General features: G+C 40.9%; 1 protein-coding gene across 10 annotated transcripts in view; it reads right to left on the minus strand.

Moving 5' to 3' along the window:
• SLC9A8 (solute carrier family 9 member A8) overlaps positions 1 to 13,595 on the minus strand; it is an 82,312-nt gene that overhangs the window by 46,702 nt on the left and 22,015 nt on the right. For 8 of the 10 annotated variants that reach the window (XR_007515357.1, XR_007515358.1, XR_007515356.1 and 5 more), the window contains 4 exons: positions 11,306 to 11,364; positions 6,477 to 6,560; positions 1,161 to 1,262; positions 51 to 85 (listed from right to left, as the gene is read on the minus strand). Coding sequence is in view for 6 of the 10 variants with exons in the window: in XM_049868918.1 (XP_049724875.1) it covers positions 51 to 85; positions 1,161 to 1,262; positions 6,477 to 6,560; positions 11,306 to 11,364 (280 nt within the window). In the remaining 4 variants the exon portion in view is untranslated. The remainder of the gene's footprint in view (positions 1 to 50; positions 86 to 1,160; positions 1,263 to 6,476; positions 6,561 to 11,305; positions 11,365 to 13,595) is intronic. The other 2 variants (XM_049868921.1, XM_049868920.1) reach the window with 1 other exon arrangement.

The following is a 13,595-nucleotide window of genomic DNA, read 5'->3' on the forward strand; positions in this document are numbered from 1 at the left end:
CCCCAGTCTGAGAAGCAGGCACATGCGTGTTAACAGTTTGAAGGATTTACCTGTCTGTCATGTTGAGTTTAGAGATTACATCAGCCTGTAAAATAAAACACACAAACACACAGACACAAAAAAAACCCCTGGAGAACAGCCAAGAAGATTAAAACACCCATTAGTGCTTTATTACAAAGTAATAAGGATGGTAATCTTCAGTCCCCAAACCATTTGAAAAAAAAAAGAAACTACCAAGGCTTGGTTTAAGGGTGCATTCCACCATCACACAAAAGTGTGGCAAAGAATGTTACACTTTTTAAGCCCAATTAACCGCAGTTTTCTCCTCTAAAATTTATTCCTAATTGATACAAGAAGCTGAGCAATGAAGGTGACAGCGTAACAGATTTCTTTTGGAGTCATCGAGGCAGCAATAAAGGTAAAAACCAGATGGAATGGGCTTTAGTCCACAGCTATCAAAGGAAAACAACAGGTCTGACACATGTACAAGAAACCTGCCAGTTATCCAGAAGCCTGAACCTCAAAGTGAGCTTACAGAACTGGAGCAGGCAAACTGATCATGAAGGAAAAAAACTGTCATGCATAATGCAAAACTACAGATAGTATCTTCCTAGGTTTGTTTGGTTGAAATTAGTGCAAATTAATTTGAATCCCAAAGTACAGAACACTCCATTGGTGGCCCTGCGAAGTGACTTAGCAGTGGTAGAAATCCAGGATATGCAATTTTATAGGTGGACAGCCTAGAATTGAATGAACAGATGTAGCACCATCTTTGATTTTAAAAATGTCAATTGTTATGAAAAAACAAGAGCCAACCCTGATGTGGTCTACCTGATGACACAGGTGATGTTACAATCGGAAGATCTTGCTGATCTACCTTCTACTTTTAGGTATTCCAACACTTACTATTATGCTGATTTACAATTAAGATCAAATGCTTTTGGATAATGGAAAAGATTCACTCAATTTTAGACACCAAAGTTCTTCCAGGGCACTTAGAAACAATTTTAACATGCCTTTTCTGTGCCTCGTGGGAGTCTGGATCTCCTTCCAAGAGGCCATCACGAAACTCAGACCCCATGGGGGTCCTTACCCCAGCCTCCCTTTACTAGCTCTAACAATGTAAGGTTTTCAAAGTTTTTAAGAGGTGTTTTTCTTACCTGACCCAGAAAATAAATTCCTCCTCCTACTACAAAAGCAGAAATTGCCGTACCAAAAACGGCAAACAGGGTGATGGAACCAATGTTTTGGAAGAAGTTACCCTGTTTGAAAGAGAGGAAATTAAAGGAATCATTAGAAAATCCAGTTCGGTTAGCGAAAGCACAGCCCTCCACCTGGCCCTTCTCATGTGCTGATTCTCAGTGAAGGGCACCTGGCAAGCTAGAAATCCTTTATCCCCACATATGCAGAGCCAAGACCTATGGCTTTACCCCTCCACAACACTCACCCCTCCCTGGCCTTCCTCTCCATTGCCGTCCACCGTCCTAGCCTAAGCCGCCATCACCTCTCACTGGGCCACTGCAGTAGGTTTTTAAAAATTCCCCTACAACCATTCCTGGACCCTTTATACCACTTTCCAAGCGCTTCCAGAATGATCTTTGCAAAAGACAAATCTGATTATGCTGCATTTGCCCTGACCCCTACTCCCACTGAACTGTACTAAGGCTAAATCCTATCAAAGTCTGGGCGGCTGGACCCCTGTGAAGGTCTCTAACCCATCTGGCGCTATGCTCGCCTTTGTTCTCACTGGTGGCCTTTTGTTTCTCAAGCAGGTGGTGTTCCCTCTAGATACACGGTCTTCGTACATGCTGCTACCTCGAATTGGACCACTCTTCTTTCCTCTGTGCTTGGTGAACTTTGATCATTCTAGGATTTTGATTGTTCTTGAAGGAAGCCTTCCCTGATTCTTCAGCCAGAGTGCTGGCTGAATTTTACATTTATTTATGTAATTACCTGATTGATGCCTGTCTTTCCCACTAGGCTACAGGCTCACTGGGGCAACAACCACACCTACTTTTGCACAACACAGCCACGGACATAACACCTGGCTGATCGAAGATGCCCAATAAATAGGTACTGGATGAATTAACTGTTTCATGTCTGAGCACAGTCCAAAGTCCACATAATTATGTTTCACTTAATTAAGAAAAAGATGCATTGATAAAAAGAAGGTCCAGGAAAAAAGGTTCTATTACTAGAAACTCCATTCTGCTGTCCAGGTCTTCTTGACAATTTATTTCACTCCATTAGTATCATCAAATATGATGGATTAAAATATGTTTCCATCTACACCTCACAGCATTTAAGAGAAAAGTAATCAAATCCAAGTAGCATGGAACCATCTTTCAAATTTCCATAAAATGAAGGAAATTAAGCTGTTTGTTAGAATCCTGGGGACTCTGCTTAGGAACAGCCACCAAGGAGCCTTTATGATCCTCGGCTGTGGTGTGGACATGGAAGCCTGCTTTCACTCAGAAAGTCACTGACATCAGGAGTTGGTATTTCAAAGCTCACTTCAAGAGGGTCCTCAGTTCAACACTGATGGCCCATGAGCCTGTCTCCTTTAGGAAGTTTCTCTGCTTCATCCTTTATAATTTTGATTTGACTGCCCATAATCTGAAGTTCAATTCCTTTATTTGGCGTATCAATCTTTAGCATAAAAGGAACATCAAAATAAGTCAAAGTAAACACAATGATTTGTTTTTTCTAAATAAGTGGTTTTCATCTATTATTTTATTTTCTTTGACAATGGGGGTTTTACTTTGTAATTTAAAAACAGGCAGAATTAATCAGTCTTGGTCTATTTTTCCCCATTGCTATTAAGTTGATCCCGACTCATAGCCACCCTATAGCACAGAGTAGGAACCCATGGGGTTTCCATGGCTGTAATCTTTACGGAAGAAGACTACCACATCTTTCTTCCTTGGAGCAGCTGGTGGGTTCGAGGCATCAATCTTTTGGTTAGCAGCCACCGAGTGCTTAACCGCTGTACCTCCAGGGCTTTTTTGGGTCTATTTATAGGGATCTAATTTCAATATATGGAAACCCTGGTGGTGTAGCGGTTAAGTGCTATGGCTGATAACCAAAGGGTTGGCAGTTCAAATTCGCCAGGTACTCCTTGGAAACTCTATGGCGCAGTTCTACTCTGTCCTATAGGGTCGCTATGAGTTGGAACACACTTGATGGCACTGGGTTTGGTTTTGGGTTTGGAATTTCAATGTAATTTATGTAACTGGTTAATATTAATCTAGATACTGAAAATTTATACAAATTCAAGTAATTACAGTTACATAAAGCAACTACGACATAAGGCAAATTTATCTGCTTCTCTCTGGCACAGTCAGCTTATTCTTTATATGACACTTAAAATTTCAAGAACCAGTAGTTGCCTACTTAATGGGCATTAGCTGATGCCAATCTTACTGAAGATTGTATTCCACGTGCAAATTTACATTAGCAAATACAGCAATATTAAGATAGATAAGGCATTCAAAGTCAACTTCCTGTCTTCTTTGGGGGAGGGAAGGAAGTAGACAAAAGCCACTGAATTGGCATTTTCCAGACTCGGCATTAGTCCCTTTCATATATATTTTCACATTTTCTGCTGGAAAGCCATCTTCAAAGAAATATTTTTCTAAGAAACTATTGTTTTCCTCAAATTCTACCTCCACTCCCTCCAGAAAAAATAAACTACAAAAACTTTTTACAGGTTCTAATATCCAAAATGTCCTGTTTTTAGATCAAAATCAAATCAACTTCCTCAGCACTGTTCTGAAACATTTTCACAATCATCCACTTACAGTTCTTTTAAGACTTGTATACAAAATGAAAGAGTAAAAGAGATGTTGACCTTCAATTCTTTTTTGCTTGTTTCCTTTTTAACAATTACCTGATGCCAGTAACGATTTGTAAAACTTGGGAATTTTTCCATATTAAACTTCCTTTTCTCTTTTTCTTTTGGTTGACACATAACTTTTAAAAAAAATCTGGACTGACAGTTGCAAAACAACAAATATTGTATGCGACCACTATTATAAGAACTTGAGAAATAGTTTAAACAGAGAAGAAAATATTCTTTGATGGTTACTGGAGAGTGGGGAGGGAGGGAGGGAGGGAGGAAGAGGGGTATTCACTAATTAGATCATAGATAAGAACTATTTCAGGTGAAGGGAAAGACAACACACAACACAAGACAGGTCAGCACAACTGGACTAAAGCAAAAGCAAAGAAGTTTCCTGAAAAAACTGAACACTTCCAAGGCGCGTGTACAGGGGTGGGGGTTTGGGGACCATGGTTTCAGGGGACATCTAGATCAACTGGCATAATAAAATCTACTAAGAAAACATTCTGCATCCCACTTTGGAGAGTGGTCTCTGGGGTCTTAAACGCTAGCAGGCGGCCATCTAAGATGCATAAATTGGTCGCAACCCACCTGGACCAAAGGAGAATGAAGAACACCAAAACCACAAGGTAATTATAAGCCCAAGACACAGAAAGGGCCACATAAGCCAGAAATTACATCAGCCTGAGGCCAGAAGAACTGGATGGTGCCTGGCTACAACCAATGACTGCCTGACAGGGAATACAACAGAGAACCCCTGAGGGAGCAGGAGAGCAGTGGGATGCAGACCTCAAATTCTCGTAAAAAGACCAGACTTAATGGTCTGATGGAGACTAGAAGGATCCTGGAGGTCATGGTCCCCAGATCTTCTGTTAGCCCAAGACAGGAACCACTCCCAAAGCCAATTCTTCAGACAAGCATTGGACTGGACTATGGGATAGAAAACGGTACTGGTGAGGAGTGAGCTTCTTCGGTCAAGTAGATACATGATACTATGTGGGTAGCTCCTGTCTGCAGGGGAGATGGGAGGGCAGAGGGGGTCAGAAGCTGGCTGAATAAAAAAAAGCACGGAAAATAGAGAGTGGCAAGAAGGAGTGTACTGTCTCATTAGGGGGAGACCACCTAGGGATATATAGCAAGGTGTATATAAATTTTTGTATGAGAGACTGACTTGATTTGTAAACTTTCGCTTAAAGCACAATAAAAACTAAAAAAAAAAAATTTGGACTGATCATCTTAGAATATTTTTTGCTTCAGTACCCAGGTAGACAACTAAAGATTTAATTTGTACTTTTTTAACCACAGTAAAACCAAACCAAAACCAAACCCAGTGCTGCCGAGTCGATTCCAACTCATAGCGACCCTACAGGACAGAGTAGAACTGCCCCACAGAGTTTCCAAGGAGTGGCTGGTGGATTTGAACTGCCATCCCTTTGGTTAGCAGCCGTAGCACTTAACTACTATGCCACCAGGGTTTCCTTAACCACAGTGCTCTTGACAAATTTAATTCTTATGCTTAGTAATACACAATATTATTATTAATAAAAACAAGAAGAAATGCTACTAATATTTAGAGTGGTGGGTGCTTTACAGGCCTTCTTTCATTTCGTGTAAACCTCATATAAAGAGGGGAGGTAGGGCTCTTGGGTGTTTTGGTTTTGATAATTTCTACTCCACCAAAAAGGAACCTGTAGGGGGCAGAGCATGATTAGAGCTGGCTTCCTCTGCCCCCAAGTCTAGGCATTTTCCTTTCTCCAAGGGTTTTTTTTTTAAGGGTTGGCCAAACTTTGGTCCTTTATACCTTCACTTTTTTTTTTTTTGCCATATCCACAAAACAGCTGTGATATTAATATTTTAAGTTAAATCATCTTTTTACTTTAAAACTTAAACACACTTATATTTAAAGAAAACTCATAGATAAGGAAAAAACCCATGCACACACACAAACACATATAAAAGTGGGAAGCTCCTCCACCTGAGGCAGAGGGGCCGCTGGGAGATGGAGGACGGAGTCCAGAAACGCCAGGGCAGAGCTCTGGGCAGATACCAGCAGTGCCGCACTCCAGGACCAGAACCCAAGAGTGGGCAAGGTAACCATGGCACTGGGCGAGGGCAGGTGGGCCAGGGAGAGGGGTGCAAGAGATGGAGGCTGGGGCTGAGGAGGAATGCAGCTGGGGGCTAAGGCCCCAGAGCAAGGCACTGAGAGGGGAGACACTGAAGGACAGATTGGCTGAAGGAGGTGCAAAGCCCCACAGGGTGAGCTGAGAGAAGCAAGAGCCTGTTGTTCCAGGCCACAGCCTGTCCTCTTACTATGTGTCAGTCTGTGTCCTAAGAGCAGTCAATGTACTGTCTGTGCACCACTAAAAATCACTTTGCCCATCTTTCTCGGCAAAGTACCCCTCTGTGGAAAACACTGGTTTAATAAACCACACTACCTGGAACCATTAAAGCAGTCAACTGATCATGTTCACTTCTCTCCAGAAGTCCAGCTTCTGTCATGCACCTCACAGGAAAGAACCATGAACTTCACACAGGTCACTGCTGGTAAATTAAAACCCAAGCTTTCAAGGAACTTGCCTTACGAAACATGAGAAGCCACCCAGACCCAAAATATTAATGTGTGCCTGAGTCCTACCTTGTGGAGTGAATATCCTGACTCAAATATAATGGGTGGAAGCAAGAGGAGAAAAAACATGTTTGGACGAAACATTTCTTCTTCCTGTAAATATAAAATGAGTCTTTTCAGAGTCATGGAATTCGTGTAATTAAGAAATAAACATAATACCAGGGACATGATAGCGGGCTCTGGATAGAATAGGAGAAAAATGTTGAAGAAAATTCCTAAAAGAGACCAGACCTATTGGACCGATAAGAGACCAGAGAAACCCCTGAAACTATCACTCTAAGATAACCTTTGAACTTGGAACAGAAGCTACTTCTGGAGTTCACCTTTCAGCCAAATGATAGACTGGCTTATAAAATATATGGTATCATCTGTGAGTAATGTGCTCCCTTAAACAATCAACTATATGAGACCAGTCAACATTCACTCAGAAGCAAGATGGGAAGGCAAGGAGGGGAAGGAAGCTACATCAATGGAAACAGAACAACAGACTGTAAATAATAAGAATGCTAACACATTGTGAAAACTGTGATTAATGTCACGGAATAACCTGCATAAAAATTGTTAAACGGGAACCTAATTTGCTGTGTAAACTTTCATCTATTTTTTAAAATATTAAAAAAAAAAAGTATTGACCAAGAGCCAAAGTAATTCTTTCAGGGCCTGACCCAGTGGAAACACACAACGTTTAAATAACTACCTGATACTAAAACTGGGCAGAAGGTGAGATAAATAAAATAAAATAAATTGTATTTAAAAATGTAGCACAAGTGATTTGAAAAGGTGACTGGCAAAATAAATAGCAAAATGAACTGCGTCTAAACTCAGTAGTACTTTTTTTAGTAAGGAAATTAATTTTAGTACAGAAAACATTTTAATTCAGATAGAACACACTCAAAAACAAGCCCAGAATTGGAATCCTCCAGGAAAAATGTAATGGTAAACTCTAGAACAATCCACTGAGAGAAAGAATTAACCCTACCAGTACCAGTTGCTGTCACGTTGATTCCAACTCGTGGCAACTCCATGGTCATCAGAGTAGAACTGTGCTCTATAGAGTTTTCAATGGCTGCTTTTTCAGATGTAGGTCACCAGGCCTTTCTTCCAAGGCACCTCAAGGTGAACTCGAACCTCTAACCATTCAGTCAGCAGCTGGGTGCATTAATCATTTGCACCACCCAGGGACTTGGAGTAAATCCTACACGTTTGTAAAAGAACTGCTGCCTTTTCCCTGCCTGTCACACACAACTCCACCATTTCCCTAAACCCGACTGTGATGAACTATTTCCCACCTGATGCCCTTGCCACTTTAACGTGAGTATAAACTGATCCCCTTGCCATGCTTTCAGATTCAAATATGAAGCACTGTTATGAAACATATTTATAGAACATGGGTGATCTTTGGGGGGATGACCATGACAATTTCATTTCCTATTATTAATGTAACTCTTTAATTGTTGGTGGGATTTGGAGAAAATACATATTGGTCCTCAAACCCAAATGAGTGTATGCAATTTATAGCCTATTTAATACTGCAAAATCAGGTCCTTTTTCATATGAAAATTTCCATGCTACAAGCCTGACAGTCTGATTTCTTATAAAAATCTCTTTTCAAAAGAATGACTAAATGTATTCTTACAAATGTACAGCTGTTACCATGAAGACTAAAATAACATTCAAAAAAGGCTTAAAATAGAAGCAAATGATGACTTCTGAAAATGCCTTATTAAGTTTTAAAATAACTGCATGTGTAACAAGCACATGACTCAGGCTGCAACTATGTGAAAAGAAACGGGCTCATCTCTGTGTTTTGTGGGGCAACCTATTCCCAGGATTGATGCAGCGGGAACACTGCGTAGGTCCTTTGGGGGTTTCAGAATCTAAACCCCAATCCTGGGAAAAAGGAAAACCCACCTCACAGGGAATGGAGTTACAGAAAATCCCAAGCTCCTTTAAGCAATGTCTCCTCCAAAATGGCGGGAGGTGGTTTTAGGTGGTACCTGAGTAGTGTGCATTAAATACTGCTGACCCCACAGACTGAGAAAGTTAGTCCCTTTCAATTCTTTTTCAATCCTAATTAATCGCAGGACCCTTAGTTTGGTGCTACCTGGTGAACCAAATCTAAAACCAAACCTGTTGTCCTTGAGTCAATTCCAACTCACAGCAACCCTACAGGACAGAGTAGAACTGCCCCATATGGTTTCCAAGGAGTACCCAGACGATTCGAACTGCCGACCTTTTGGTTTGGTTAGCAGCCGTAGCTCTTAACCACTATGCCACCAGGGTTTCCCCCAGGGCGACCACCTCTCTCCAATGTGCTGATCTCCCTTTTTGCAGAGAGCGCACGTCTGTGCCCCTTTGTTTTCACTGTCTTTATATTTAAAGACAATATTGGTTCCCAACTTAAAACAGGATTATAATGTTCTCTTCAAAATAAATGCATATTAAGTAAAAAAGCAAGTAGATTTAAAGGAAAATATTAAGCATATCATAATACAGATGGTATACAGGCCCATAGGACAGTTTGGCAACAGCTTCATGGAAAGAAAACACTAAACTCCTTCATTATTCTAATCTCTCATTGCTCCCTGATCAGGTCGCCTGGTTCCCAGACAGGTATTCTGCTTCCTACTTTGGCTTTCCACAAATGCCTTCTCCAAGAAGCCTGCCCCAACTATCCAAAAGCCTAGCAACCTCGCATTTCTCTGAGGTCACAGCCCTAGTTCCCTGGACAGCTCTTCTGGCACTTACATCCATCACCCACCGTTGTTTCAGTTGTCTATATGAGCAAATATTAATGTTTTATTATTATTTTGATGTGAAAAGTAACATCCGCTGAAAAACAAATTCAATAATACTGAAGCATATAAAACTAAAAGAGGAAGACAACTTCCCATGTCCTGACTCCCATTACTTAGAACCAAAAAAACCCGTTGCCATCGAGTCGATTCCAACTCACAGCGACTCTACAGGACAAAGGAGAACTGCCCCCACAGGGTTTCCAAGGAGTGCCTGATGGATTTGAACTGCCCACCTTTTGGTTAGCTGCCATTGCTCTTAACCATTACACCACCAGGGCTTCCATTACTTAGAACAGATGTCACAAATTCAAAAGCTCTCAAGGGCCACACAGAATTACACAAGCCAGTAGTTAACTGCTTCATGCCTACTGATGGCTGCTGGTCAAAATGTAGGCCTAGTGTTAACAGAGCTTCTGCTCCTTCAGAAGCTAGAGGTTCAGATTTTTATGTCAAATTTCCATATTTTTACATAAATTAATAATATTTTTAAACTGTAAATACTGCAGATCAAACAAAATGAGGTGGAAAGCGAAATCTACCCATCAGGGTATATCCTACCTAGGGGTAGAGAAAGAGTTTTTAGCCTGCAACTCTGCAGGCTAAAAGCATACTACTGTGTTAGGAAGCAGTTCATTCTGCTATTTTCTTTGCCAGTCATCTTTTAAAATCACTTGTACTAGAATGAGGCACCATTAGAGTTGTTAAATTTAACCAAGTTGCAGGAATGAGAGATGCCATATAGGTACCACGTGCTCCAGTGGGTTCTGCGAGCCCTTTGCCTCCACCCCCTTCCCAACTGAGGAAGATCCCTAAATATTAGGGACTCAGTATACATTTTGAGAATTCATTTAATACATACAATATTTCCTGAGTATTATTTATAACAGTTTCAAATTGGGTCTTAGGTTGGACTCTAAGGCTTGTTTTGCAAACTATAGACTCTACCGTTTCACAGGTAAACGTTAATCCTAGCACCTGGGAGCTGCCATCAGAGCAACCAAAAACCAAACCAAACCTGTTGCTGTCGAGTTGATTCTGACTCATAGTGACTCTGTAGGACAGAGCAGAACTGCCCCACAGGGTTTCCAAGGAGTGGCTGGTTCATTCAAACTACCGACCTTTTGGTTCGCAGCTGAACACTTAAACACTGCGCCACCAGGGCTCTGCATCAGAGCAGGAGAGGCGCAAATGTGGCACATTTTAATTGTAATTCTTTAATTTTTTTGAAATGGACCTTATAAGCAACTCCTATTACTTTCCCCCAACAAAATCAACTTTGCAAGATCTTTTTAATCTCTTCCAACTCAATATGGACACTCAAGTTTCAGCTGAAATTCAAGTTTCAATTAGCTCTTCTATCATACGATGCTGCTCACACCCTAAAAACTATTGTGTAAACACAGGGTAGTGCCTCAGCAAACTGAAGACACCATGGAACAGTGCAGAAAATACTGACTTCAGGGCCAGATGGATTGACACAGCACAAAACTTTCTTTCTAGCTACTTTCTTTCCAGCTCTGTGACGCTGGACACATCCCAACCTCTCTGAACCTTCCCCTATAAAAACAGGATGATAATACCTGGTTGTTAGGAGGACAACATGAGCTAAAGCATATCTAGTCCTCTGTAAGCTCTGCGGTGCTGAACAAACATGCTTTATGATCCTCAACCATCAGAATGGAATTCAGAGCAATGCATGTTGTTTAATGTTTAATGCTAATTAGATTCTTCCTGCCCCGGCAAAGTGGGTTAGACAATGGTTATAAAAATGCAAATAAATAACAAAACTTGACACTGAGGGCTCCTCTGTTCACTTGTAAGAGTGTGAGACATGTTTTTTCAAAACGCTCAGATGTAAAGATAGTAATTTGAACCTAACAGAATGTTAAGTTTTTTAAAAAGTTACCAGGACAATATGAACAACTTTGTTGATAGTCAAGTCATGATAAAAAAGCCAGCATAGCCATTAGGGTTACTAAAATTAAAAAGAACCAACAAAAATCGTGAATATATGGAATATGAACACTTGGGCAAACCTACCTTCCAATTTGCCAGTTTTTTAAACTCTATAATCTTTATAACTGCTCCCATGAGAATGCCTAGGAAAGAAAAAATAAAGTTTAACATAAATTTAAAATATGAGAACACTCAGGTTTATTACTCTAGAGAAACGGACCATTATCATGATGCCTCTGCATGGCTTTTATGGAGTTCTGCAAGTTTTATGTCTGAAAACATAAGAATGGAAATGAGTGTGAAGTTTTATGAGTCACGTGGTTCGTCACCTGCATCCCAGGGAAACGTACTATAATGATGTCTAAAAAAATCTGGGGGGAGGAAAAACTATACAAAGCAATACTCAAGGATAGTCTGCCTGGCCTGGGAGATTTAAGGCCTTTGATTTTTGCTACATTCACCCATTTTCAGGGTGAAATGGCAGAAGGCTCAAAGGCTGTTTGTCTTGTCTTCCTTCTTTCTATCATTTTCAAAAGGGAATCCAAGGAGCACTTTCTCAGGCTCAGATGGCAGTTCTATGTAGAATATTTAGTTAGAGATACAACCCAAATGCTGAAAATAACCTAAAGTGAAAATTCTGTGAAATTCCTGGAACAAAACAGACCATCTAAGTTCAGGCGTATTTCCATAAAGCTGACAGGCTCATTACTCTCTCATAAATTACCCACCAAAAATAATTCTCCAAGAAGCACCACGGGTACAATTTATGACTGCGCCGTTACTCACTAGATAAATGGTTTTTAACCCTGCTGGCACATCAGAATCGCCATGGGAGCTTTTTATAAAGTGAAGACACCCAAGCAGAACTCCGGATGGGATAAATCAGAATCTCTGGTAGGGGGTGAAACAAAGCAAGCTGGAAGACCACCACCATGGATGCTTAAAGACAAAGACTTCCCATCCCCTTACCGAGGGAGGAGCTTTCCTTTTCCCCACCAACGACATCCAAAATGCCAGAGCCCCTGCCTTTGAGTCAATTCTGACTCATAGCGACCCTTTAGGACAGAGTAGAACTGCCCCATAGGGTTTCCAAGGAGGGGCTGGTGGATTCAAACTGCTAACCTTTTGGTTAACAGCCTATCTCTTAACCACCAAGCCACGAGGGCTCCACCACCACCATCGGGCTCAAGAAATACACTAATACACCTTATTGGGTGGGGTGGAGAGACAAATACCAGGATGTAGAAGTTTATTAGGAAAAGGACCTGCACCAACACTAGTTGCTGTGTGTTTGGGGGAAGAGGAAGAGGTTGAGGTGAGGGGAGATAAGTAATTTTTATTGTACAAACCTCCATACTATTTGAATTGTTATGTATTAGTAAAACAGTAATTTTTTTTTTTAAAGAGGTCAAGATTAAATATATACCAAGAAATAGTTGTATATTTACTTGCTAGATGACATGAAAGGCTAACGCTGTCCTCCTTAGCATTCATTCTAACCCAGCTCCAGCTAGGACTCCTCAATAGCTCTTTCCTTATCTGTTCAAATTAGATATTATGTTTTAAGGAGTTTAAAAACAAAAAAAAAAGTTTTCACTACCAGTTGATGAATATTTTGTAAAATGTTATAAGACAAAAGTTCCTTTTGATCATATCCAACCTCCTTACTCCATCTTAGTCCTCCCTCTTCTTGCCCCAAGGTAACCAACTATCTCGATAAGCTTGGCAATCTTCTACACTTTATAACGGTGAAGTTTACGGTACATGAATTACATCTCTATTTTTTTGTAATGTCACAATTTTCCAACCATCCGTCCACTGATGGCTGTCTCTAACAGCTGGTGAGAAGTGGTTTTACGGTGAACATTCTTGCACATGCCTTGTGTGTAAGAGCGTTTCCTTCCCTAGGGCAGGCCCAGGGAAGGTGAATTACAAGGCGTGAGTACCTTTCCTGAAGATACTGCCCAATTGTCTTCGAAAGTGGCTGCACCAATTTCACACCCGATTCAGAGTATCCCCACATCCTCACCAATGACGGAGAAGTGTCAGACTTCAACATTTTTACCAGTATGATGGGCAAGACATGGTACTTTTAGGTTTCAATTTGCACTTTCCTGATTACCAGGAAAGCTGAGTCTCTTTTCATGGTTTCAGATTTCATTTCTAAGGCTAGTCTTTCACTACTCTACTAAAACCTCAACTTTCTTTTTCCCTTTTAAATCTATAAACCTCCGAAAACCAAACTCATTGCTTCAGAGTTGATTCCAACTCATGGCAACCCTATGGGACAGGAGGAGTAGAACTGCTCCACAGGGTTTCTAAAGCTGTAATCTTTCTGAAAGGAGGCTGCCACATCTTTCTCCCCTGGAGTGGC

Source organism: Elephas maximus, chromosome 25 (assembly GCF_024166365.1).
Source record: "Elephas maximus indicus isolate mEleMax1 chromosome 25, mEleMax1 primary haplotype, whole genome shotgun sequence".
NCBI lineage: Eukaryota > Metazoa > Chordata > Mammalia > Proboscidea > Elephantidae > Elephas > Elephas maximus.